The sequence below is a fragment of the Berghia stephanieae genome, chromosome 1, assembly GCF_034508935.2.
Source record: "Berghia stephanieae isolate SIO BIC M18660-M18661 chromosome 1, UCSD_Bste_1.3, whole genome shotgun sequence".
NCBI lineage: Eukaryota > Metazoa > Mollusca > Gastropoda > Nudibranchia > Aeolidiidae > Berghia > Berghia stephanieae.
In genome coordinates, this window is record NC_088360.1 from 341,558 (window position 1) to 369,069 (window position 27,512).

Here is a 27,512-nt window from a genome sequence, read left to right on the forward strand (position 1 = left end):
TATAGTGGCATTGAAGACACAGCTAATTTTAATATTATTCTCCAATTACATTCACGTGTGAAGACTAATTCAAAATATTTATTTCAAGATACTCAATTTTAATTTAATATCTAGAACGAATGCGTTTATTTTCCTTACTGCCAAAACATGGGACAGTCCGAAAATAAAAATAACAATGCTAAATACATTAATGAAGGGAACTTTTTGTTTCAATACATAATATGACTAAGCATTCATAACATGTCAGCAATAAGAGAGGATGTTTTTTTTTTTTGTTTTTTTTTTCATTTTTAAATTTTCTTCCGTGCTCTTATCTGTTTCTCCCGTTTTTATGATATTTTTTCTCAACGAATATGCAATGTATAATGAAATGTCCAATATATTGTTACTTACATTGTAAGGTCTTTTAAGGAGCACTTGATCCATTTTAAAGCCCTTCTACTGATTATATAAAAACAATACTAATATAAATCATACTACTACTACTACTACTACTACTACTACTACTACTACTACTACTACTACTAATACTAATAATAATAATAATAATAATAATTATAATAATAATAATAATAATAATAATAATAATAATAATAATAATAATAATTGTTTGTTTTGTTTTTTAAGGGTTTTACGGCACTTGCAACACATTTTGGTCATATCAAAGCCAGTAAAAAGGAATAAAATGGGATAGTAAAAAGTTCTAGAATTACAATTAAAGTAGTCAAGAAAAGGTAAGACAAAGGGGAATTGGTTCAAATAGGAAACAGATGTAGATTCCAAGAGCACACCATCAGTGTGCTTAGTTTGAGATAACCTAAAAGTCTCATCAAGACACCAGCACAAGTCCCCACTAAGAGGAACACACTCAAATGCTTACATTATAAATTAAAATAAGATATGAAGTGAGTAGAAAAGTGCCAGAAGACAATAGAGAATAAAAAAAATTTTTTCGCGGCGGTGGTGGGGTTTGAACCTGCGACCTTATTGGTATGACAACTCCGCCTGGCAGGTGAGAGCGTGGCTCTACCGTGTGAGCTATCCACGAACACAAAAATATTCGTTTCAAACCCAAAGTCATTTCTAGATCCCTCTCTCACCCACTTCTTGAGATCGCCGATTCGTTAACCACCATTGCGAAGTAATTTTGACCAGCAGTTAAGCTTAATAGCCAATATTCTCATCACAAACATATAACATAGAAACGATTGAGACATTGAGTATGCTCCGGTGTATGGGGTGAATTTTTAATTCAGAAAAGTGAGTGGAGCAGGCACTTATGTTGGTAACAACAAGATATGAAGTGAGTAGAAAAGTGCCAGAAGACAATAGAGAATAAAAAATATTTTGCGGCGGTGGTGGGGTTTGAACCTGCGACCTTATTGGTACGACAACTCCGCCTGGCAGATGAGAGCGTGGCTCTACCGTGTGAGCTATCCACGAACACAAAAATATTCGTTTCAAACCCAAAGTCATTTCTAGATCCCTCTCTCACCCACTTCTTGAGATCGCCGATTCGTTCACCACCATTGCGAAGTAATTTTGACCAGCAGTTAAGCTTAATAGCCAATATTCTCATCACAAACATATAACATAGAAACGATTGAGACATTGAGTATGCTCCGGTGTATGGGGTGAATTTTTAATTCAGAAAAGTGAGTGGAGCAGGCACTTATGTTGGTAACAACAAGATATGAAGTGAGTAGAAAAGTGCCAGAAGACAATAGAGAATAAAAAAATTTTTTCGCGGCGGTGGTGGGGTTTGAACCTGCGACCTTATTGGTACGACAACTCCGCCTGGCAGGTGAGAGCGTGGCTCTACCGTGTGAGCTATCCACGAACACAAAAATATTCGTTTCAAACCCAAAGTCATTTCTAGATCCCTCTCTCACCCACTTCTTGAGATCGCCGATTCGTTCACCACCATTGCGAAGTAATTTTGACCAGCAGTTAAGCTTAATAGCCAATATTCTCATCACAAACATATAACATAGAAACGATTGAGACATTGAGTATGCTCCGGTGTATGGGGTGAATTTTTAATTCAGAAAAGTGAGTGGAGCAGGCACTTATGTTGGTAACAACAAGATATGAAGTGAGTAGAAAAGTGCCAGAAGACAATAGAGAATAAAATTTTTATTTTTTTTTTTTTTAATTGGGTGAGAGAGGGATCTAGAAATGACTTTGAGTTTGAAACGAATATTTTTGTGTTGGTGGATAGCTCACACGGTAGAGCCACGCTCTCACCTGCCAGGCGGAGTTGTCGTACCAATAAGGTCGCAGGTTCAAACCCCACCACCGCCGCGGAAAAAAAAATTTTTATTCTCTATTGTCTTCTGGCACTTTTCTACTCACTTCATATCTTCTTGTTACCAACATAAGTGCCTGCTCCACTCACTTTTCTGAATTAAAAATTAAAATAACAAATATAATAATACATAACAGAGACATGATTTACAAGGAGATAAATATCATCTCTCAAAACAATAACTATGCACCTGACTGTTTCCCTCCCAGCCAGGGCCAGGACAAAACCAAGTAATCTCATTACAAGACAAAGAGAGAAAGCATGTTGGAAAATAGATATAAGGGGATAGAAGACACAGTATGTAACCCCCCTGCCCACTATGGGAGATGAGAAGCCCCACCCAGATAATAATAATAATAATAATAATAATAATAATAATAATAATAATAATAATAATAATAAAAATAATAATAAAAATGATAATAATAATAATAATAATAATAATAATAATAATAATAATAATAATAATAATAATAATAATAATAATAATAATAATAATAATAATAATAATAATAATAATAATAATAATAATAATGATAATGATGATGATAATTAAAATTATGAAAAAAAAATTATGGGATTGTTAAAAATGATATGTTTGTATTTAAAAGCACCATAGAAAGGGAAGAGAAATGGGGTACGTGTGTACAATCATGGACTAGATGCAGATTCAAAGGGTGTCCCATTACTATTTCTAATTTGAGTTCACCTTAAACAGCAGTCGCTTGCTACCCTTTGGATAGGACGCTAGTCTATCGCAAAGTACTTTCCGTCAGATCTAACAGATCCAACTACCTAATCACTGCCGGGTGGACAGGGGGTCCAAAATGAAATCTCGACTGCACCAGGGATCGATCTTGGTCCCTTTTGCGTGTTAAGCGAGTGCTCTACCAACTGAACTATTGGGACACCCCCCCCCCCTCCCCCCTCCTCAAGTCTAGGACAACCCAAAATAATAAATTCCAGGACAAGTACTGTAATTAATTAAGCAATCCATAGAAGAAGAAAAAAATATAAGCTACTCCAAGAGTAAAATATTATGACACAAATTTAACAACAATTGTCATAAGAAGTGATATTATGACGCAAGTCAAATGAATTCTAACGCATGACGAAGCACCAACAGCCATCATGACGTCCACACAGTGTTTAGCCTCGTCCAGGTCATAATGCTTCCCGCCACATACAATTTCAAACCGGTTTTTCTCGGTGCATTCTTTGTTGGCGCTGCTAACCAAGGCGTTGTTACAGTATGCTTGGGCTAAGGCCTTGCTGACCTCGTTGTTTGGTGTCATCTTGTCTAAAATCGTTCTTATGGATTGGATGGACATGTCTGTGACATTGTAGGTCTTACGGAAGTCGTAGAGCTTGGTCTGTGGGGAATGATATTGTCGATGATGATGATGATGATGATGGTGGTGGTGGTGGTGGTGGTGGTGGTGGTGGTGGTGGTAATGATGATGATGATGATGATGATGGTGGTGGTGGTGGTGGTGGTGGTGGTGGTGGTGGTGGTGGTGGTGGTGGTGGTAATGATGATGATGATGATGATGGTGGTGGTGGCGGTGGTGGTGTTGGTGGTGCTGGTGGTGCTGCTCGTGGTGGTGGTGGTAGTGGTGGTGATAGTGAAGACGATGATGATGATGATGATGATGATGACGGTTGCGACAACGACCTAACTATACCAACCCAATTCGTCTCTTTGTTTTCGTTGGAGTCTGTCAAATTGATGTAATACTGAACATAGTTGAGGTGCTTGCCGGTGGCTTTGTCAAATTCTACAAGACGGATACCGGGGTTGTGAGGTTTCCCTGTCAGGGATCCAACTCGAAACCGCCAAGGTGTTACTGAGGGTGCCACAAACTGGGGCACTGCTTGGGAATCTGTGGATTGGATGATGTAATGGGACGTTATTGGTTTACCAGTGAGAGTGATCATAATGATAGTGATAATAGGGAATGATAAGAAGGCCAAGAATTAAAAGAGGAAGGAGGAAGAGGAGGAGGTAGAAGAGAAGAAGAAGAAGAAGAAGAAGAAGAAGAAGAAGAAGAAGAAGAAGAAGAAGAAGAAGAAGAAGAAGAAGAAGAACAAGAAGAGCAACAACAACAAAAGTATAGTGTAAATATGTGTAAATATTTTTTTTATATTATTACTATTACGAAGTTAATAACACAGTTTACACAGTAATAGATCGTTCTAATTTCCGACATGAAAACAATAAGTTAAAACCCTGGTATGTATTTAAGATTTAAATATTGTTTTCATTATTTTCACATATTAGGTTAGCCAATAAAGAGAATATAAATTACAAAATATCAAAATCAAGGAGTGCAAAAGCATGTTTAACAAAACGGTGTGTGACATTATAGAAATGGATCATAGCAACATGTGATAAAAAGAGTATAATAAAAATGTACATTAAATGCTTATACACCTATAGTATTACAAACAATTACAGAATTTTCAATATCGAAACAAAACACAGTCCCTCTAGGGTTTACACCGCCAAAAATTGAACACGTCGGTGCTGCTGGGTCAAAATATAATTTAACCCGTCCTTTTATTAAATGTCTTCTCGGTGTCTTGATCGTAAGGAATCGGGCCACTAAAAGTCGTCAGTGTTTCGAACAAAATAGGAAACCACCATGTTGCCAATAAACGGGTTGTGTCGTTTCTGTCTCGGTGTACACGGTTAAAAGAAACGATCCGACCAGATTTGGCTACTGCACACAAATAAAATTAGTCGTTTATTGGTCGTTTCCGTGGCGGTGGACACGCGGCCTAAGTCTTGTTGAGCTAAAAGGGTCAGGATGGATACGTTCATGAATAATGTTTTCTTCATTTTTAGTTGTTATTGTTTTCCTTTCGCAGCCAGTTCTCTCGTTGACACTGCAAGTGGTGTTATTCGGCACCAAACAAACGAAGAGGTGTGGAAGCACAGAAATTGTTATCTGTATGACTTTCCCAACCAGTGATGTGTAGTCCTACCACTGTGTCCCTTTAAAATTCGGTTAATCGATTCACTTTGTCACGGTTACACGGTGAAACAAACTGAACAAGAAATAGCTCAGAAATAAGTAGAAAACTTGAAACCATTAAAAAATAAAACCATTGGGCGTTGTCTTATAAGCTACTTCTGTTCAAATCAGTGATGTGTTTGTGCATTCAGACGGCGCGTTGTTGCACTATGAAAAAAAAATGAAAAAACAAAAGCAGAATATTAAAATCATGAAATGTGCCAATTTGATTCACCATCTTCTTAAATGAATATCAAACATTTAGAGTCAAAGATTTTCATCATGTCATAGCTTTTTTGGATTAAAAGAAAAATATGCTGTATTTTATTTGTTGGTTATTTGATTACTCTAATTAAATGATGGCGGCTACAAAAGTAGCGCAGTTATTTTGCTGTTCAGTTTAGTATCCTCTCATACTCCTACCGTTCTTCTCGTCCTGGATTATCTTGAAACCATCGGAGTGGTCATGCCCGTAATGTGATGCAACGATGACGTCATGGTACTCAGTCAGAATGTCCACGTAACTTGTGTGGTGGTCGGAGTACATCCAGGACACGAAATTGGGGGTGAGGACACCGGGCGTCACGTGGGCAGTCACAATCACCTAAACGATAAAGAATATTTTTTAAATAAAATAAGTAGTTATAAAGCGCATGTTCACGATATTATCGCATTTAATTACCTTTCTAATGCTACACTTAGGCCCCTGGCGATTCACAAAGAACCATAAATATCTAGCTCTAAGAGTTCTTGTCGACTTTTGGGCTCCTTTTAATAGAAAAAAATGTAAACAAAAATCCGTCACTGCCTTTTGCGAGCCATTATCGGGTAACGTAATTTTACTGTGTAATTTCAAGGCAGAGATGCCGAGTTGAGACTAAATTCGGTTTAGACTTCCTAAATGTTGAGAAAGTTTAAAGACCACTGCCGACTTATAGTTTTGTCACCATCTGAACTGCCGTACTCTGATTTTTTTTAAAGAAAGAAGAAAAAAACATTTCGGCCAGAAACCTCGGTATTCAAATATCAATCGATTAAAAGGACTCTCATCTTGGGGGGAAAATCTCAAACCTGGGACTTGCAAAAGGTTCCTTTTAAATAATCGATTTTTGAAGGACGAGTTTTCGGGCCAAAATTTTTAGTAGGTGTTGTTTTATTTTTTTCATAGTGCGGTAGAATAGCCATTTGCTAATACACTTTTACACTTTGACCAGAGAATTTTTACTTCATTTTTCGATCGGCCAATATCACTCAAATCTCGTCAAAATATGATTAAACCCGTATCTTCTTTGAGTGTCCATAATGGACTTTTTGGACTTCTCGAGTTTAAGAATTTGTAGCAGTTGGGGTGGTGGGTGGGGGGGGGGGGGTGGAGGGGTCATTTAAATCTATTAGTATATAATCAGGGACGGCTGGTAATAATGGGCAGGGTGGGCAAATACCAGCCTGTTTTTTCAAGTTATATGCTGTATTACCAGGTCCGAAATAATCAAATCTAAATTAGATAATTTCAAAAGTTACTACTTAAAATTGATACTTTGTACTGAAATCAATTTGTGTGTATTTTTGATAGATTGCGAATCACCATGCATCCCGTAATACATAAACCAGGATAAGCTCCTGTCTGTTCTTTTTATCCCCCCCCCCCCCCCCAACCACTCCACTCCACTCCACTCCGCCCACATCGTCATCTCATCGTCACGTCGCCTGACGGTGATTTTGCTGTCTGGCCTCTCTAGTACTAGGTCGGGCTAATTCAAATGAGCCCACCTTATTAACCAGTGTACACTAAATAGAGATTTTGGCAAACGAACTTTTTCTTATTTATTGCCTTACTTGTGCTGGGAAGGTTCCAGTATTGAATTAAATTTATTAATTTACTAATATTATATCAATTTAGTATTAGTTTGTGTTGTTTTAATATATTTGTTTATCCATTTAAATTATTTCTTTTTTTTTCCCCTCGTTTTCTTTAGTGTTTCTCAAAACTCATTTATTTAAATTGTTTTCTTATTTGTTTGTTGTTGTTGTTGTTTTTTTGTTGTTGTTTTTTGTTTTGTTTTTTAACAAATTAATTTGTTAATTCTTTTTTTATTATTATTCTTAAAGTAATTACCGCTGTATTTTTATTGCCAGACTAAATATTTTTGCAAAACAATGTAATTTTCTATTGTATTTCCTCTAATAAAACAAAACACTTTTATTCAAAAGTCACGACTAAATAAATATATAAAATACAACCACCATTTTGGTTTTCTCAACAATTGAATTAGTATACGAGAAATACTCTTCTGAGTAAGGAGATAGTTGAATTCTAAGTTATAGAGGAAATACGGAAGGGTGGGCAGATTCCGTACTTGCCCGTCCTGAAGCTAATACATACATAAGATGGTTCGCGATGAAGAGGCGGGAAGCAAGGGATTGGTTGGGTAAGGAGCAAAGATAACACGGTAATTATTGTGACGATAGTCAAACGAATACATGAGGAGAGATTGGTAACATTATTTTGTCTTAATTATATTGTATGAAGTATTGGCGAAAGCCTAATATTAAATAAACGTTGTTTTTGTTTGTCTTATTTTGACTATGGAACTGATACTGATACTTGTCATAGCAGACCTGCCTACTTTAGATAGGAAAATAAAAATCGTAGTTTTCAGGGCTAATAAAATCGTAGATATTTTAACTACCCTTTAAAAAAATCACCGGAATTTTCGTCTGTTTTGATAGATATCAAATTTTAAAAAACGAGAAAAAATAATTGGAAACGTAATAATGATGGTGATGGTGGTATAGTGGTAGCGGTGGTGGTAGTAGTAATGATGATGGTAATATTATTATTATTATTATTATTATTATTATTATTATTATTATTATTATTATTATTATTATTATTATTATTATTATTATTATTATTATTATTAATATTATTATTATTATTATTATTATTATTATTATTATTATTGTTATTATTATTATTATTATTATTATTATTATTATTATTATTATTATTATTATTATTATTATTATCATTGTTATTATTATTGTACGTATTGGTGGTATTACTATTGTTGTATTTTTTTTTGGTGGTTATTAATGGTATCAGTTTATTGTTTGGTCCCATTTGCCATTATTTTCCACTTTCATGTATGTGGTCATCAAATTGTATGATTAATTGGCGAAAGCCTAAGATTGAATAAATTTTGTAATATCGTATGGTAACCATCATTGTCGACGACATCGTCGTTGTCATCATAATCATCATCATCATCATCATCATCATCATCATCATCATCATCATCATCATCATCATCATTAACAACAACAACAACAATATTAACAACAAGTACAACAATAGAAATAAAAACAATATCAACATCACCATACAATTTCCGTCATCGTCTCCACAACTATCATTCTAACCAACAGCACCACCAAAACCACTACCATAATTACCCCTCACCGCCTCGTCTTCCTCCTCCTCCTCCACCACCACCACCACCGCTACCACTATTCCAACCACTACCACCACCGGCACAATCATTCTGACCACCAAGACAGCAGTAAAAATTATGCAATTTGAGCTCTGAATGAAACTCGAGTCATATCGCTGGTGTTGCTTCTCCATGAAAACTTTAAGGTTACTACGTACTACTGAAAACCAGAAATATGTAAAAGCAATATTAATATCGCCGTTGAGGGATTAAAGCATCTCTTTAATTTTTCGAGTGAAGGAAATGGACTTGTATTGTCAAGGTGTTGTCGCATTATGTCTCGTCGCTTTATTTTTTAGTTGTATTCTCTTTCGTGATTCATTTTTGATTACGTTTGGAAGAATTAAAATCTACTGGTATTGTCATTTCATTGTGAATGTGATTATTGGTGGTTGAAATATTTTTTGTTTAAAGGCGAAAAAAAAAATCAAAAAAAAATTTTATTAAAAAAAAAACAAAAAAATAAAAAATAAAAAATATATATCATATATATATATATATATATATATATATATATATATATATATATATATATATATGACCGAATCCTCTTTGCCCAACCACTGTAAATAGGCTAGAACCGCCACTGTATATAATGCAGTAAAAGTTAACATGTCAAAATTTTAAAATGTGTTGTGAAGGTGTGTAAGCAGATGTAAGTCTGTGCGCAGATTAGATTGACTCGTCCTTTGTAAAAAATATATTCAAGTGACATGAGCAAGAAAAAAAAAAACAATTGACCAGCGTCAATGTTTGTAATTCTAACCTTGGCGATGAATCTAAGGAAAGAGAGATTACATTACCCTATACTATGTCCAAATATAATCACATTGCGCGTGAAAATCCAGGGATAATAGAGAGAGAGTATATTTATAAAACACTCATGTTATGCAGTTTCCTATAATATCTTTTTATAATTGTGTTTGATCAATGTGGCATTAGATAATTCTTTCCATTACAATTTACAAAACGCTAAATAGTAAACACTACATTGAGTAGCCTGACCTTACAACAAAAAAAAACCAATAAAATTATTATTATTATCAGTCGTCATCCATCATCCCCTTTACAATAGTCCGTTTTCTTAGCGGCAAGTTCCGTGCGTTTTGTGCACTTTTTGTAACCAGCAAACTAAGTATACAAATTGGTGCAGGAAATTATGAAGATTCGAAAAATAGGTGGCTCCAAATACCATTTTTATTGAAAAGACCTTAAAATTCGTCGTAAAGTCTAGTGAAAACGCGCACTTTGTGACGTTTTGGCGCTCGATGACAAAAGTATAAAAAACAAACATTCTCACCCATTAAGAACATCTTGATTAGTTTTTGATCGTGGAAATATTTTTGTTTTAATGTTTTCCATTATTATTTACCAAAAATCTAGCTTTTAATTATTTTAAAACAATTTTTTTGTCTTCTGACCGCAGACAAAAACCCCAATAAAAATTGTCCTTTTTTGCCCGTGCAACAAAACGATGAGTCATTAGGACGACCTATCCTTTACTAAGTATGTACTAGGATGTCTTAGCGCCTGTAAACGAAAAAAAAACAACAAAAGACTAAAAAAAATATTTAAAGCAGTTAAAGATGTTTCTTTCAACCAGTGTGTACAGTACAATAATGCTAAATCGAAATGCGGTTTTGTCATCTGTCACCGCCTCTCCCTTCGAGATAACGACAGCTCCATCTACCGACAATGGCATCATGTGTTGTCTAAAGAATAACTGAGAGAATGAGTTTTGTCTTTTGAACGATGTCAACAAACTACAATTTTATTTTGTGCAATCGATATTCGTTGAAAAGGTAAGGAACAATCTTTTTCATCTATTATAAATGTCTTATATCATCGTGATGTTATTTTACTTTATGCGCATGCTAGTGCGATAAGTATCGCGCAACGTATGACAAAAGAATTGAGTTGTGAAAAAAGAATTGGGTCAGATCAAAGCTGAGTCACAGTAATATCATTCTACACACACAATAAGCCTCCAGGATGCAATAGATAGAGTAAGATTATGGCCCATGCTTGGATCTGAACATATTTTTCTATCTTAATATAATATAAGTTGCATGTGTTATGTCAGTACTAAATTTAGACCCTTTTAGATTCGATTCGATATAGATTAGCCTGTCGATGATTGATGATAGAATAACGGTGTTTATCAATACTGCTGCCCGAGAAAAAAAAAAGATAACTAATTTATTATTAACTCAGTTGATCAAAAAAAAGAACATCTCCACACATAATTCTGCAAATACACGCTAATATTCACACGAACATTGTTTTACCTTTTGCTTATTCAAGTATTCTTAGAGTATTTGCGGAGGGTGATCTTATTGCGGGGGAAGCAAAGTATCATAAGCCTTGCCTTATACTGTTCCACAGAAGAGCAGACGATTTTAGATGTAAAAATACTTCAGACAACAAATACAAAACACACATTGCAGAATGCACACAGGATATTGTCAATTTTATTGATCAACAACAAGCTCGCACAGACACAAATGTTGTGTTTAAGCTAAATGATCTCTACAATTTACTTTTGTCAAAATTAAATGCCATAAATTTGTCGGATGTATATGTACATAAAACTAGATTCAAAGAAAATTTACTATCGAGAGTTCCTTCTTTAATGGAATACAGGGATGGGCGGGAAGTCTTGCTTACTTTCAAAGAGGGGAATATTATTTCACAAGCAGCTATTGCCGATTTAGATTCAAATGATGATCTTGCAATACAAAAAAGCAGTTGATATTAAAAGAGCAGAAATAAGAAATCATACATTCATATCACCCCTCAATATAGATCATGATAGCATTGTCAATAGTGTACCACACAAATTAGTGAAAATTGTGAATTGCATTTTTTAGAAATGGAAGCGAGTGTCACTTCAATTCTGGGGTTACACGAACAGATGTGGTTATCATTCTGATATCACAGTTTGCTGCATTGGGAATGGAAAAGTTGTTTGTCAACTACGGTACAGGAAAACATAGAAGTCTGATACCTATCCACTCAACTGTTGAACCCCTGGGTCCTGAAAAATCTCTGGCTATATCCTTCTTCCGTGCCTTTACGGGGTGTGACAGTGTCAGCTCATTTGCAGGGAAGGGAAAGAAAATAGCATGTTCAGTTTGGGCCGCATTTGATGATGTTACAGACTCATTTAAAGCTCTTGCTAATCAACCCTCTAAGGAACATATAGCCAGCCATTTCAACATCATCCAGAGATTTGTCTGTTGTTTGACAGAGCAACCAACTTATCTGCTGTCAATGAATGCCGGCATGAACTTTTTACAAAAAAAAGTCACGCCTTCAAGACAACATGCCACCAACTTGTGAAGCTCTCAAACAGCATTTAAATCGAGCAGCTTACGAAGCTGGTTATGTATGGAAACGCTCTCTTGCTAAAGACCCTAGTCTTCCTTCCAAATCAGATTTTGGTTGGAAAGAAGATGGGATGCCAAAGTGGTCCACTTTGACTGACCTTACACATGCCTCACAAAATCTGATTAAATGTAACTGTTCATCAAAGGGATGCTCCAAAAGATGCAATTGTGTTAAGGCATCTCTTCCATGTAATCTGTTATGTGCCTGCAATGGTCAATGTTCTAGAGACAATGATTGACTTTAAACACGTTTTTCAATTGTATGTTTTCAACAAACTATGTAATTAAAAAGGGATGTAAATCTATAATAATAATAATAATGCCGCTGTTAAATATGTACACAGAAAAAATGTTTTAAATGGTTCAATTCTTCATTGAATAAATATGTATTGTACAATATATATAAATTTAAACGTCTTATTTGCTATATGATAGAAATACATATAACTCTTATGTTTGAGAGAGATTGTACGTGTGTGTCGGGAGGAGAAGGGGTACTTGCCTAGGCAGTTGAATTGTCTATTATTGTTTGTTTTTTTAATCAAATTAATATTGCTTGTTTTAGAGGATGTGAAGATTAAAAAATGTTTTTGAAATGCGTGGCATTTCAAATATATGTCAGATTCTAAACTATTTAAACAGTTTCTAGGAAGGAGATATATATTTTTTTTACTTTCCAGAAAAATCCCATTTGAATTTCGTATTTTCTAATATATTTCAATAAAATTCAAATGGAAAAATAATTTGTGAGTCCAGAGTACGCAACAGAATAACAAAATATCCACATTGTTATAAAATATTTATAAAACTGTAAATTTTGAGGAAAAAATTATTTTTAAAAAAAATGCATTTTGTCACCTTTAAAGGGCAATAACTCTTGGTTCCAGCTATTTTTCAACTTGTAGCCACCTATTTTCGAAATCCTCATAAAATTCTGCATTTTGTGTGAAAATTTCATGCTGGTTACACGATTTGCACAATTTTTCCATTAAGGGAACGGACTATAATCACATAATGCACATCTGATGTGTTATTCAAATCTGAAGGAGTGTGAGTTTATTAGAGCATGGGAATTTAGTAGGGCATATAAGGTAAATCATTGCCCAAAGGATGTTAATATGTACGTAGATAATATGTATATGATAGGAACTCAGCAAAAATTAAAGTCTTTCCAATTTTCAAATCCTACACTAACTATATCTGATTCTGATATTTCTATTTCTGAAAAGGCTAAAAATGTAGGTGTCATTCTGGATAGTTCTTTGTCTATGGATCAGCATATAAACAATAATGTGAAAATTATGTACTATGAGCTCCGTAGAATATCACAGATGATGTAGTTTTTACCTTTCAACACCTTGAAGATAATTGTCTCTGCATTTGTCTTGTCACGTCTTGACTACTGCAATTCACTGCTCGCTGGTCTCCCTAATAACGAAATAATTAAGCTCCAGAGAGTACAGAATTGTGCGGCTAGTTTAGTCCTGGGAAAATCTCATTACGATGATACACAGGACATGCTTCGAATCCTCCACTGACTGCCAGTCCGGGCTAGAATTGAATATAAAATAGCCCTTGTCTGCTTTGGTGTATTTGAGTCTTCTGTCCCTCTTTATATTCAACACTTACTCCAACCATACGTACCTCTGAAAAATCTTAGATCCCGCGATTCAAAATTGTTAGCATCTCCTAAAACTAAACTTAAGTATTTTGGTGATAGGTCTCTTATGAAATTCGGACCCACGATTTGGAATGATCTCCCTCAATCTGTGAGATTCTCGAGCTCAATAGACATTTTCAAAAAAGCCCTGAAAACATATCTTTTCAGGAAATATTTACTTAATTGAATTTTAAATGTATTGTATGTGAAATTTATATTGATTATGTATTGATGCCCTTTTATGCTCTTAATCGTTTTGATACTTTGGTTGAATTGTTTTTGTTTTGTTTTTTTTTTTTGTTTTTTTGTTTTTTGTTTTTTGTTTTTGTTTTTTTTTAAGCGCTTTGAGGTTTCGACGAAAGGCGCTATATAAATATGCTTATTATTATTATTATTATTATTATTATTATTATTATTATTATTATTATTATTATTATTATTATTATTATTATTATTATTATTATTATTAGATGTATATTGTAAGGGTCCGAGCACACGATATGCGTTAAAGACATTTTGCTGAGGAGTTGTGCCAATTCTATGCTCAAGAAAAAAAGAGCGAATTGCCGAAAGAGGGGCTCGAAACATAGCATTCGTTAACTTATAGCCTGACATTTCCCTATAAATTACAATACAGTACAAAGCAGAGACCACTGAAAGAAAGTAAAAAGTGAGTTGTCGTCAGTATTATGCCCCTCATCTTGGCAAAAATTCTCAAACATGGGACTTCGCGAGGTCCCCAGGTTTGAGAGTTTTTGCCAAGATGAGGAACCTTTAAATCGATCGATATTTGAAGGACAATTTTTATGGCCAAATTTTTTAATATGTGTCTTTCCAGACTCCAGAAGTTAACTGGTTAAGGAAAAAATGATCCAACAGGTTTATTTATTGAATACATCTTATTATTCAATTTCTTTTGGTGGTCATCGCCTTTTTAAGTTGAAATAATATTTAATATTTTGGCCAGTGTCAGCTATAAGTTTACGAAGGTTAAGTGCAAATCCGGATGTTATTGCAATGCCGTACCCAGATTTTGTCCCTTTCCCTTCAGAGGTCATACCTTCTCACTGTCGTTTCTGGCTTTTTCTAGAACGTTCTTCATCCAGGCAAACTGCCCAGCTGGATCCTTCATGTTCTTGGTAATCTTGTTTTTGGTGTAGTACAGATTGGTGTTCAAGCTCATCAGGCGTAATTTAGGAGAGAGTTCCATGGTGTAGAATCCACCTGGAAAACACAGAAAATATTATTAGGAAGCTGCTCCCCCCCCCCCCCCCCCCCCCCCCCCGACTCAATCTCCTCCCTTCGATACTGACAGGTCTCCTTCGGGAAAGCTATTCTTCTTTTTAAATAAAACGTCGAACATCTTAAAATTTTTGTCAAGTGGGTTGTCATCTTGATTTATTGGCATATGACAATGGGATTTTGTATGACACTCTTATTCCTAATATAGAAGACTTTAAGCGCTTAAACACAAGGGTATTCTTAAAAGTCTTAACGCGGCTCTTGTATTTTCAAATCTATAATAGATGCGAAATTGACAAGGTATCAAAATAAAGCTCAGTTTGGGTCCTTTTCGTCTATTATTTTAAATTCCAGCATAGTCACCGTTCCCATCCACGCAGAGCCGCCAACGACGCACCACTTATTGCATCGCGTCGAAGAGGAACTAACGCGGCAAACTTCGACATCACCTGGTCATCATTGCCAAAATGTACCCCTTGAGGTGTCTCTTAAGTCTTTAGAAAAGGGGGGAACAGACACTTGGAGCTAAATCAGAACTGTAAGGGGTAGTGTTCTACGACTTCAAGAAAACGTCCTCTTTTAGTGTGATCATTGTGGATATCCAACGGGCGCTTACCTTTCTGTAACTGGATTTCTCGAACGATATATCCATCTCTTCCCTATGAAATTCCAAGCCTTTGTGAAATGTCAGATTTTTTATTTAGCTATTATCTCAATTCAGTTAGTCAATTCCTTTGGTTGAGTTACTGCGTGCCTATTCATTAATGTTGGTGGAGACAACATCCGTTCCAGTAAAGCATATAACCCACCTTTGAACTGTTCTAATACCAACGAGTCACCATAAACACGTTTCAGTCGCTTATGAATGTTTACGGTTGTACACTTCTCTGCAGTTAATAACTCAGTCACAGCACGTTGTGTGTGATTTCTTCGACCGACATGTTGAGAAGAGGTTCTTTCAAAAAAGCTAAATTGAAATCAAGGAATAGAAGAAAGTTTGCCGACCTAATAGAAGAATAAATTGCGCACATTCTGATGTCTAGAACACTCGGAACTATTCAATAGACGCAAAGACTTTTCAGACAAGCCTAGTCTATTTTCTACAAATTCATAGAAATATGTCTTCTAATGCAATCATAATTTCAAAAAAATAAGTTTAAAGTTTTGTTTAATGCTCGACAGACTCTGATGAATGAATGCTCTGTTGTATGGCTTTCTATTCAGACGACCCATTATGGTCAAATTGAGAAAAAGGCATTTTGGCATCACATAATAGCAAGTCATTTTATACTTTTGCCTTAACACTTAAGTTAAATCTAGGTCATTGGGGTGACGGTTGTATAGAAGGAACGAAATTGACGTCACGCAATGCTCTTTGTTGTTGTTTTTAGCAAGCCATTGTTATGAGTAGTTCTCACTATATTCTCTCAATCAGACGAAAAACGTTCAAGGTTGCACACAGTTTTGTGGCTGGCAGATATGAGAATTTTGGCTAAACACATACCATCAATAGTGGTTTCCTATTAGCCACTGCAAATGAGGTGATATAAAGTATTTTTATGAAGCCAATTAAGTCCTATATTTCATGATCAAATTGCTTGATTTCAATCCTAATAAAATATAGTTTTGTTTGGCATGAAGAAACCACAAATTTTGGACATTCCACGTCGGACGACAATAAAAATCCCACCCTCGTCTGACAACTTGTTCAGGTTCCTTTCTTCCAACGTTGGTCATCTATAACAAAACGACTCGAGTTCTTACATTCTGACTCAGCTGACAATGACAACACCACCAAATTCTGACAAATCGTTCACTTTTCTTCATTCAATATTGATCAACAATCGAAACACTACCTCCCTCGGTTAAATCATTCAAGTTCCTTCAGCCAAACATCAGTCCACAAGAAAATGCGAGGCTTTATATAGAGCAATACCAACTACAATGTGCTCAAAGCGCTGTTTTTGGTTTTAAGGCCAACAGTAAAACACCCATGAAGGAAAAAGCATGGCCCTGTAAGGCACTATTTTTTTAAATTTTTTTTCGTCAAAAACAACGCTGTTTCTTGCCAGGTACTCACTTTGCACTGGAAAATGATGGGAGATGCGAGTAAAGAACAGTCTCTAAGGACTCATCTCTGAAGCCGTCACAAAAACATAAAGTCGTACATATACATCACCTACCTTTGACAAATTGTTCGAGTTCCTTCTCGTCGGTTATCCAGTCCTGCCAAACTTGTGCCGTCTTGTTGTACATCTCGTGCTGCTTCACGTCAGCCTGGTCCGAAGGGTAAAAGTCATGATTGCCGAGCGATGGAAGAAACCTGACATTCTTATCGAACACTTTCTTGAGGGAGTTCGTGATATTTTGCAAGATTTCCACGTTAGACGCCAAACTCGTTTCATTGTCATGGATGTGGGCGACGGAATCTCTGTAGAGTTGAGACATTGGGGGAAAATTCTTAATGATACGATATGAATATCCATTAGAGTCCAGATAGGTCAGTTAGTAGAGCACTCACCTAACAATAAAAGAGATCGGTATCGGCCCTGTGCGCAGTCAATTTTTTTCTGATCCCTCTGTCAGCCTAGCAGAGATTAAATAACTGAGTTTGTTAGATCTATTAGGAAATATACTTTACGATAAATTAGCGTCCAATCCAAAGGGTAGTAGACAATTGTCACTGGCCTTTTGAGACTAAAGAAATCAATTTCTAGCGGATTAAAAAAAAAATTATTTTTGATCGACATTAATTTTACATCGACACAATCAGCTGTTCAAACTAGCTGAGTGAGCCGATAGAATATTAGCTAGTCACTCCTCTTGGCTTTGGTTATGCTGGGTTCGAATCCCAAGTGGAGAACACTGGATTTTTTTTAACGGCTCTGTCCCTTACATCCTATCGGAGACGGAATTTAAAACTGAGGTGCTGTCTTTTAAATAAATTAAAATGTGTAGGAGAAAAAGTGCTATTTTAAAATTATAAACTTATTAAAAATGTTTGTTTGTTTTTAATCTGTTTTTGATATGACCTGGAAGTTTTGTTGAGGAATATGGTCTTTGACACGTGACCAAAAGGGTCCAGATTCAATACATACATATCCGGGATGTGAGGCCTTGGTTTAAGCAGGCCACCTCCTCCTAGATAACGAGGGTGTTGTTCTCATCGCTATCCAGATATTTTCATCATGGGGATAAAAAAATGTGAATGCTCTTAAAAACATCGTCCACAACATAAAATTATAAACACATTACCCAGTCCAAATGACGAAAGCGACATCCGACTTGATGGCCGCCATGTTGAATATGCTGTCCTCCACAAGTCGCCAGTTGGAATCACACCAGTAGTCCCCGTACATGCCGGGTTTCGGCACCACATCATTGCACGACAGTTGGCTGGTCCAATAAGTTGGGTCGTAGTGAAAGTCTGTCACGTGCCAGAAGAAAGCTAGTTCGGAAAGAAAGAAAAACAAAACAAACCAAAATCCAAGTTAAACATTTAATTTGGATTATTCAACCCATGACGTCGGTGGTTCATATGTGCAATGGCTCATCTTGTATCAAAATCAAGCAAGTATGATAAGTTACCAGATGGGTGAAATGGTCGGAAAACTATGGCCGGCTTGCTTCAAGATTTTTTTTTTTTTTTTTGAAGATGGGGAGGGGGGGTCATGATAATTCATTGTTAAATAAAGTATGGGGGGAGGGGGGTCATGATAATTCATTGTTAAATAAAGTATGGGGGGGGGGGATCCCGATAGATCAGTTGGTAAAGCACTCGCTTCATAAGCAAAGGGCCCGAGACTAGTCCCGGGTGAAATCGATACATTTTCCCCCTGTCCATCCAGCAGTGATTGGGTAGCTGAGCCCGTTAGAACTGGCGGAAAGTACTTTGCGATAGACTAGCGTCCCATACAAAGGATAGCAAGCAATTGCTATTATCTGTTTCACGTTATAGAAACCGGGATGATGATATAACAATAACTACTACTACAACATATCGATGGTCAGCGGATCAATCCTCTGAAGTCCCGATTTTCACGATCGGCGGATGAAAAACTCTGAAGTCTACATAGGGAACTTTGCGCACCATGTCTTATTTAATTTTGGGCGGCTGAGACCTCTGATGTCATCATAATCGAAATGGTCTGACCCTCCCTTATAACTCCTATGAACCTCTATAGTCGGTATTTTTTTTCTAACCTGATATCGTTTCCAACAAGTTTTGATTAAGATAGTAGTGCTAACAGCGATGTGACACAAACAATGAAGTTGGGAATTGCATAACCTTTTTCACCATTCTCTTGTTTAAAACGAATGGGTCAGAATTTATTGTTTGGGCTAAATTTAGTTTGGCCATTTAAGGGTTAATCAGCCTCTCGTTGTTATCAACATCTATTTATTTAATGTTGTCAGGTAGGCTGCTGAACATTGATAAAACACTTCTTTCTCATTTTAGTCAGAAAGGTTGTACTCAATGGTCTATAAATATATTATGATAACCCTCATGACCTCTTGAGATCTCAGATTTGAGAGTTTTTGCCAAGATTAGGGTTATTTAAATCAAGCGATATTTGGAAGACAAGTTTCTGGCCAATTATTCAAATACACGAGATTCCAGAGTACGACAGTTAACTGGTTGGTTAATCTCACGACGATTAAAATAATACTTTTCTGGCCAAAAATAAGAAAGAGGTGTTTTGTCAGTGTACGGCCCGAGAGTCGTGGAAGTTGAACCCTGTGGATACACATAAAACCAACATGAATTCCTATTTTCTTATCGTGTGTGTTACGAATGGGGACAAAGGGTGTTAGTCTTTCCTTTCAGATTTTGGAATGCAATCCGACTCAAGTACAAATCCGATAGTTTTAGTGAATTATTTTACCTCTAATTTATAATAATAACGACTAGAGGGTTTCCCGTGGTAGAGTATTCGCTTCACACGCAACGGGGCCAAGATCGATTTTGAAAACATCAAATTAATAAATTAAGGAGCGGGCATCTGTGTAAGATAAAGTACAGGAAAAAGTGTGTATGAAAGGCGGCAGACAGAAAAATACAAGAAAAAAACAATCCCAGAAAATGAGTCGACTTCGACTGGGGATCGAACCTCAGACAATATGAGTTACAGATAAGTCATCTGATCACTCAAAAGAAAAGCTTTTGATGTTGACACATTTTAACCAGAACAATTTGCTCTAACATTCGTTTAGAAATATATTGGTATTAATAACAAAAGGCAACTTGTATCCACTTCTTTGCAAGTCTGGTAACCCTAATTTAACTTTTATGGTCTCCTTGTTGTAATGAAAATACCCTCAAACCAACTCTTAATACTGTCCATTACAACAATGTTAGAACAAGCATATAGATAGTTCGAATATGACGTCACTCAGGTCTTTGTTATTGTTTTTTGTCATCCGCGTTTATGAGTAATGCTCACTGAACTGTATTAACCCGATTATAAACGTTCATGGATACACACAGTTTTTTGTGTTGATCCGTTATACTTCCGGATGGCAATGTTATGAGCTTCTTAGCCAAGCGCATACTATCTATTCATGCAATGTACGTTCATAAACCGTAAATGAACTTAATTTTTTTTTCATAATAGCAAGCGGGATGACAAGATAAAATAGAATTACTCATAGATACTGCCATATGACGCACATTAATTTTCAATACTTGTTGAATGTTTTTGTACACGGGGCTCGAGCCAAATACGATAAATTTTCATATCAGTTAGTGAAGTGTTTTAATCCATGTTACTGTTGTTGCTGTTGTGGTGGTAGTGGTGGTGGTGGTGGTGGTGGTAGTGGTGGTGGTTGTTGTTCTTCTTCTCCCTTCTCCCTTCTCCCTCTTCTTCTTCTTCTTCTTCTTCTTCTTCTTCTTCTTCTTCTTCTTCTTCTTCTTCTTCTTCTTCTTCTTCTTCTTCTTCTTCTTCCTCTTCAACATCATCAACATCTGCTTTTTCTTTATGTGTTTTTTTTTCATGGTTGTAGCTGTTGATGATGTTGTTAATGTTTTGTTGCTCTTGTTTTTGCTGCTCCTGCTGTTGCCTTTGTTGTTATCGGTGCTGCTGCTGGTATGGTTGTTATTGTTGTTGACGTTGTTTTTACTGTCGCTGCTGTTGTTATTGTAATTGTCGTTTTCGCTGTTGCTGTTGATGTTGTCGCTATGATTGTTGTAGTTGTATAATTATTGTTCTTGTCTTTATTTCCTTGGCTGCCGCCATATATGAGTTCTAACGTTTCCTTTAAGAGGACCTTTAACATTCTCGCGGTCTATTAATCGCCTTGGTGTTTTTCACTAGAGTGAATTCGAACGTCATGCTTTTATATTCAGTCAGTAGGCAATTATACACTGTATATTGACCATTAGCGACGCAAAACATTGCCTATAATTAACAGAAATTGTTATGGGATCATGGATAAATTGGAAATACACACTCAAAACGACACAAAGTATTGTCTGTTACAGCAATGTTAAATCAACCCGAACCATAATTGGGCAATGTGCTAGGTTTTTAGATTAAGACTGTTAAAACGCTTGATTCATCTTTCACTTTCATACTTTCAATGATTAATTATTAATTGCAATGCTTTAATGTATAAAATTCAAAACTATCCGCTTGACAGGCTCCAACGAAGACAAAATCACAATGCCAAAATGATTTTGAAAAAAAGGAAGAACAATAAAGTCACACCTATGTTCCGGACACCACACTTGCTTGCAGTTATGTGTTTGAAACATTTTAACCACACGACACCCTTCTATTTATCAGATCTTTTATACCATTATATCATTCTTCGATCCTTAAGATCGAGTAATCAACTCATTCTCCGTGTACCTAAAAAGGCTCTTAAACATTTTCTGATAGGGCATTTTCTCATTCAGCCCTTAATGTCTGGAAGTCACTTCCGTTAGATATAAGAAGTAAGACATTTTCGACTTCTGTGACATTCAAAAAGTGCATTAAAACAAATCTGATGTATTTTCTGTCCCAATTTTTTGTTTATTAAAAAAAAAACAAAAAAACAATAACGTTATGAACAGGACTGTGTGTATATTCTAATCTAAAAAGTCAATATCAGATTTGTGTAATTGTTATATGTTGCATATATGATTTCCTCTCTTGTCAATGTGCGCCTTGAGCTGCACAACGCGAGATTGGCGCTATATAAATATATTATATTTTTAATAATAATAATAATAATAATAATAATAATAATAATCTTTATTGTCCAAATTAAAGGCAATTCATGTGAGGTAAACAATGCTCAGTTTGGTTCATGGTTTGAACATCAACACATTTACAAATACAGACACAGCCATACACGAACATACACGCTTGCACATTGTTTCTACACGTGTATACAAAAGAAATGAGCGTACATACAAACACATATACATACATACATACATACATACATACATACATGCAGACATACATACAAACCAGCATATCATCGTATATGCATGCCTACATTCATACATACATACATACATACATACATACATACATACATACATACATACATACATATATACATACACACAGACACACACACAGACAGATAGAACGATACGATATATTTGCTGGGACAGCAGATAACCATATTATAAATATAGTGTCTTATATTAAGAAGAAGATGGCAATGATTGTGATGATGATGATGATGATGATGATGATGATGATGATGATGATGATGATGATGATGATGATGATGATGATGATGACTACGATAATGATGATGATGATGATGATGATGATGATGATGATGATGATGATGATGATGATGATGATGATGATGATGATGATAACGACGGCGGCAATGTCGATGATGATGATTCACGACACTGCTTCTCGTTATTTTCATTGGTTGTCTCATTTTTCCACAGAAGATTTGTTAATTAATTTTATGGCGGTTGGAATGAAGGTTGTCTTATGTCGATTTGTCCGACATTTTGCTTCTAGATACCGTCTTCCGGAGCGCAGAAGTTGGAATTTTTCGTTCAGCGGATGCCTCTTTTCGTTGATAATGTTAAAAGATTTCTTCTCAACTGCATTAATATAAGTTGTGTCAAGGCTTCTAAGGTCTGTGTTAATTATTTTTGAAGCCTCTCTGAGGGTTCTATGTAGTTTGGATTTTTCTTTTGTTCCACAGCTTCCATACCACGTTGTGATGCCAAACGAAACGATACTCAATATTAATGACTTGTAGATTTGTATCATGGTCTTTCTGTTCACATTGAAAGACCTTAATTTTCTGAGTATATACAAGCGCTGGTTACATTTTTTGATGACATTGTTGGTGTGCGATTCAAATCTTAGACTGTTATCTATAATTACACCAAGGTATTTAAACGTTTCAACAGTTTCAACCGCCTGATTGTTAATTTTTGTTATTTGTCTTGCTCTTTTTCCTATTTTTCTGTGATCAAACAGTTGTTCCTTTGTTTTTGTTACATTGAGCTCTAGACAGTTATCGGCACACCATTTGCTGAATTTACTAACTTGCTCAGTGTATTTAAATTCGGAGACGGAATCATTGAGCAGGCCGAGTATTGCGGTGTCATCAGCATACTTGATGAGTTGGCAGTTATCAAAGCTAGCCACACAATCGTTTGTATAGAGGATGTAAAGTAGAGGTGAGCTTACACACCCTTGTGGGCATCCGTTTGAAAGAGTTTTTACTGATGATATATTTGAGCCTACTCTGACATGTTGGGGGCGATCGATGAGAAAGTTGTTATACCAGTTGATGAGGTAATGGGGAAGGTTTAGAGCATGCAGTTTACTAATTAATATGTTGGTTTTCATGGCATTAAAGGCAGACGAAAAATCGACGTATAGGATTCGGCAGTAGTTGGCGGGTGAAACATCCAAGTGATTTGATATTGAATGCATCACTGTGAGGAGTGCGTCTTCCACACTAAGATTTTGTTGGTAGGCAAACTGATATGGATCAAGTATGTGTTGGTCATATATAAATTGCAACAGCTCTCTTTTCAGAATCTTTTCCAGACATTTCATAATAATTGATGTTAAAGCAACAGGTCTATAATCATTCAGCTGAGTTGGTGGATTCTTTTTGGGTACTGGAATTATAGTCGATGTTTTCCATATAATTGGGATTTTCTGTTCATCTATTGAACGTTGGAAAATAGGCAAGAAAGGGACAGCTAGTTGGTTGTTACAGTTTGAAATGAGTTCCCCACTAAGTCCATCTGGACCTGGTGCTTTTTTCTTTTTACATAATTTAAGAACATTGATGACCGCCTCTTCTTCGATTTCTGGCGGAGGAGACGTATTTTTTGTTATGATATTAATTTTTGAAAGTACGTTGTCAATGGTGTCGAATCGACAGTAAAACTTATTTAATTCCTCGATATTCATATGTGTGTCATTGTTAAAATCTGTCTTTTTGTTGTTAACGCCACCCATTTCTTTAATCATCCTCCACGCCTGCGATGCATTTGAATTTTTAAGGTTTGTTTCCATTTTATCTTTATATTTACGTTTTTCTTCATAAATTACCCTCTTTAATTGTTTTTCTGCCTCGTGCTGCTTGTTTTTGTCCCCACTCATATGAGCGATTTTCTTCATATTTATAAATAACTTAACTCGTTTGTTGACCCAAGGTTTGTTGTTGTTAAATATTTTAATCCTTTTAGTGTCCACGCACAAATCACAACAGAAATGAATATAAGACGTGACAACATCAACCCACTCGTCCAGTGACATGTTATCAGACATGAGTTCATCCCATATTGTGCAGTCAAAACAACCTTGGAGTTTGTTTATATTTTCTGTTGACCAAAGACGAGTTTCTTTCACAATCGCTTTATGTTGTCTTAATTTAGTTTTGTAGGTTGGAATCAACAACACACTATTGTGATCTGAATTTCCTATTTTTACTTTTTGAACGCTTCTGTATGAATTTTTTATATTTGTATAGCACAGATCCAGGGTTTTATCTCGTCTGGTAGGAACAGAGACGTGTTGATAAAAAGAATTTATAGGAGGGCAGTGATTGAAATCACCAAGAATTATTACGGGGGCATCAGGATGTTTTCTTAAAAAATTAAATGATTCCTCCTCAATTACCCGTAAAGCTGTGTTAGCATTCGCATCAGGAGGGACGTACACAGCAATGACATAAATAAGTGGGAATTCCCGAGGTAAATAGTGGGGTCTAAGAGAGAGGGAAATGAGCTCGATGTCCTTTTCACATAATGAACGTGTAGTTCGACAGCTTTTGCACCAGTTTTTGTTGACATACACACAAATACCACCACCTTTTTGTTTTCCTGTCATTGAGCTATCTCTGTCACGCCTATGTATTATGAAATTTTCCAATTCTACACTTTTATCTGTATCTAAGTCTGAAAGCCATGACTCTGTAAAACACAGTATGCTTGAGTTTTCATAATCAGGATCAAATTTACACAACGCGCTAATATTGTCCGCTTTGTTTCTGATAGATCGAACGTTTGAAAGTATAATCATAGGTAGTGGTACTTTACCAGTTCTTCGAATTCTTTGCTTGACGCCTCCACGTTTTCCTCTTTTTCTTTTCTTGATTGAAACAATAAAACCTTTTCGATCATTTGTTTTGATTGTTGTTTGTCCAATATCAAGCAATTCGTTTTTTGTGTAGACGACGGTCGCCATATTGTTTTTATTTCGAACACAACAACATTGTTCACTCGTAGTAACTTTTCATGCTCTACACATTATTGAAATAGGTACCACAAATAGAAATATTTAAATATAGTCATACCTGTATTCCAATTACAAATAATAAGTCCATATACAAAAACGATGGCAGATAATAACACAAGAATACAAACTTTTACTGATGAACAACAGAGCAATGAAAAACCAAGCGTCGCCATTGAGCGCCACCGGAAATATTATTAATTACACTCGGTTATCCGGCATGCAAATCTGTGCACCTTGCCCATTAGATATCTTGATACAAACCAGCCGTATCGAGGCCCTCCAGGTTGTGAGCAATTATCACAATATTAATATACCACATTTGAGCTTGTGTTGGTTTTTGGTGCTGCAGCAAGACCATGTCACGAAAACCAAAATAAAAAGTTCAAAAATTATTTGATTACACGTCCCATTTGAAAATACAAATCAACAAAGATTACTTTGGAATGAAATCAGAAATTATTTAATTATTTCATTGACTCTTGAAATACGAGAATATGCCATAAAGAAACTAGCGATATAATGATATTATTGCGGGTAAAATCTCCCATTGTCTACATAGTTTCCCATCAGTCAACAGTACCTCGATACTACGGTGCCAATTTAAAAAACGTTCATTATGGCCCCTTAATATATGCAACTAATAACACCTCTAAATCAATAGATAGTATGCAGATGACGTCACTCAGGCCTTTGTTATTGTTTTTGCCATCCGCGTTTGTGAGTTGTTCTCACTAAACTGTATTAACCAGACTATAAAAGTTCATGGTTACACAGAGTTTGTGTGTTGGTCCGTTATACTCCCGGATGGCAATGTTGTGAACTCCTTGGCCAAGCGCATTCTATCTATAGTCAGATGGGTGTCATCATGAGTGGATTTGGATTCAATAGTCTGATGTCACGTCGCCCAGCAACGGCGGCCATCGTGGTTCTAAACAAAGAAAATCGGTACTTTTTATTCTTCATGCTGGCTAGAACTTTTCCTATGTCTTGTGATCAGAATGTGTAAAAGTCAAAAAATGATCAGATTTTTAATGTTTTTTCCCTCTGGATACGCTTTTATGTTCGTCGGAGAAATATTTTATAAGGGCGTCCGCCATTGTTCCGATAGTTTAGAGCCAGTTACTAAGTTAACATGCGTCATTACGAGGGAAGTGACGTTACGACTGTTGAAGCGTATTACAAATAGTGATATTATCATTTTAGTCTCGGGTAATATCGTATAACACAAAGTATTTTAAATTCGCTGGTTTCAAAAAATAAATTGTGAATAATTTTCGTGCTTTAAATGGCCGGTAATTTTGAACATGATGGTATAACCAATAGTGATTATCGTCTTTATTTTATTGTGAAGGTAATTTTTGGGTCATTATCAGACCTTTAGTTTACGAAGGCAACGGTACTGCCTTATTAATTTTTTTTTTTAAACCTCTATTCTATTTCTGAAAAACTTACCCGATTCGGCTGAAGACTTGTGTAAAATACACACCGCCAAAACAATAAACAGACGAAGGGTAATTTTTACATCCATCATTGAATTAAATCACGAACCACGACAACTGTCTACACACGTCTGTATCTGTCCGTGTTATCCTACCTGAATTCACATTCTGAATCAACACACTCAAAAAGACGCACATGAAAAACGTAGCATTCAATGCAACCGATAATGAGT

General features: G+C 35.8%; 1 protein-coding gene across 1 annotated transcript; it reads right to left on the minus strand.

Moving 5' to 3' along the window:
• LOC144965796 (cyclic GMP-AMP phosphodiesterase SMPDL3A-like) lies at positions 1-27,512 on the minus strand. The gene is made up of 7 exons (XM_078901522.1): positions 27,293-27,512; positions 18,366-18,558; positions 17,294-17,541; positions 14,929-15,092; positions 5,749-5,929; positions 3,998-4,191; positions 1-3,681 (listed from the first exon to the last, which is right to left on the minus strand). Exons 1-7 carry the CDS (start codon positions 27,369-27,371, stop codon positions 3,346-3,348), a joined length of 1,395 nt encoding a protein of 464 aa, XP_078757648.1. The 5' UTR covers positions 27,372-27,512; the 3' UTR covers positions 1-3,345.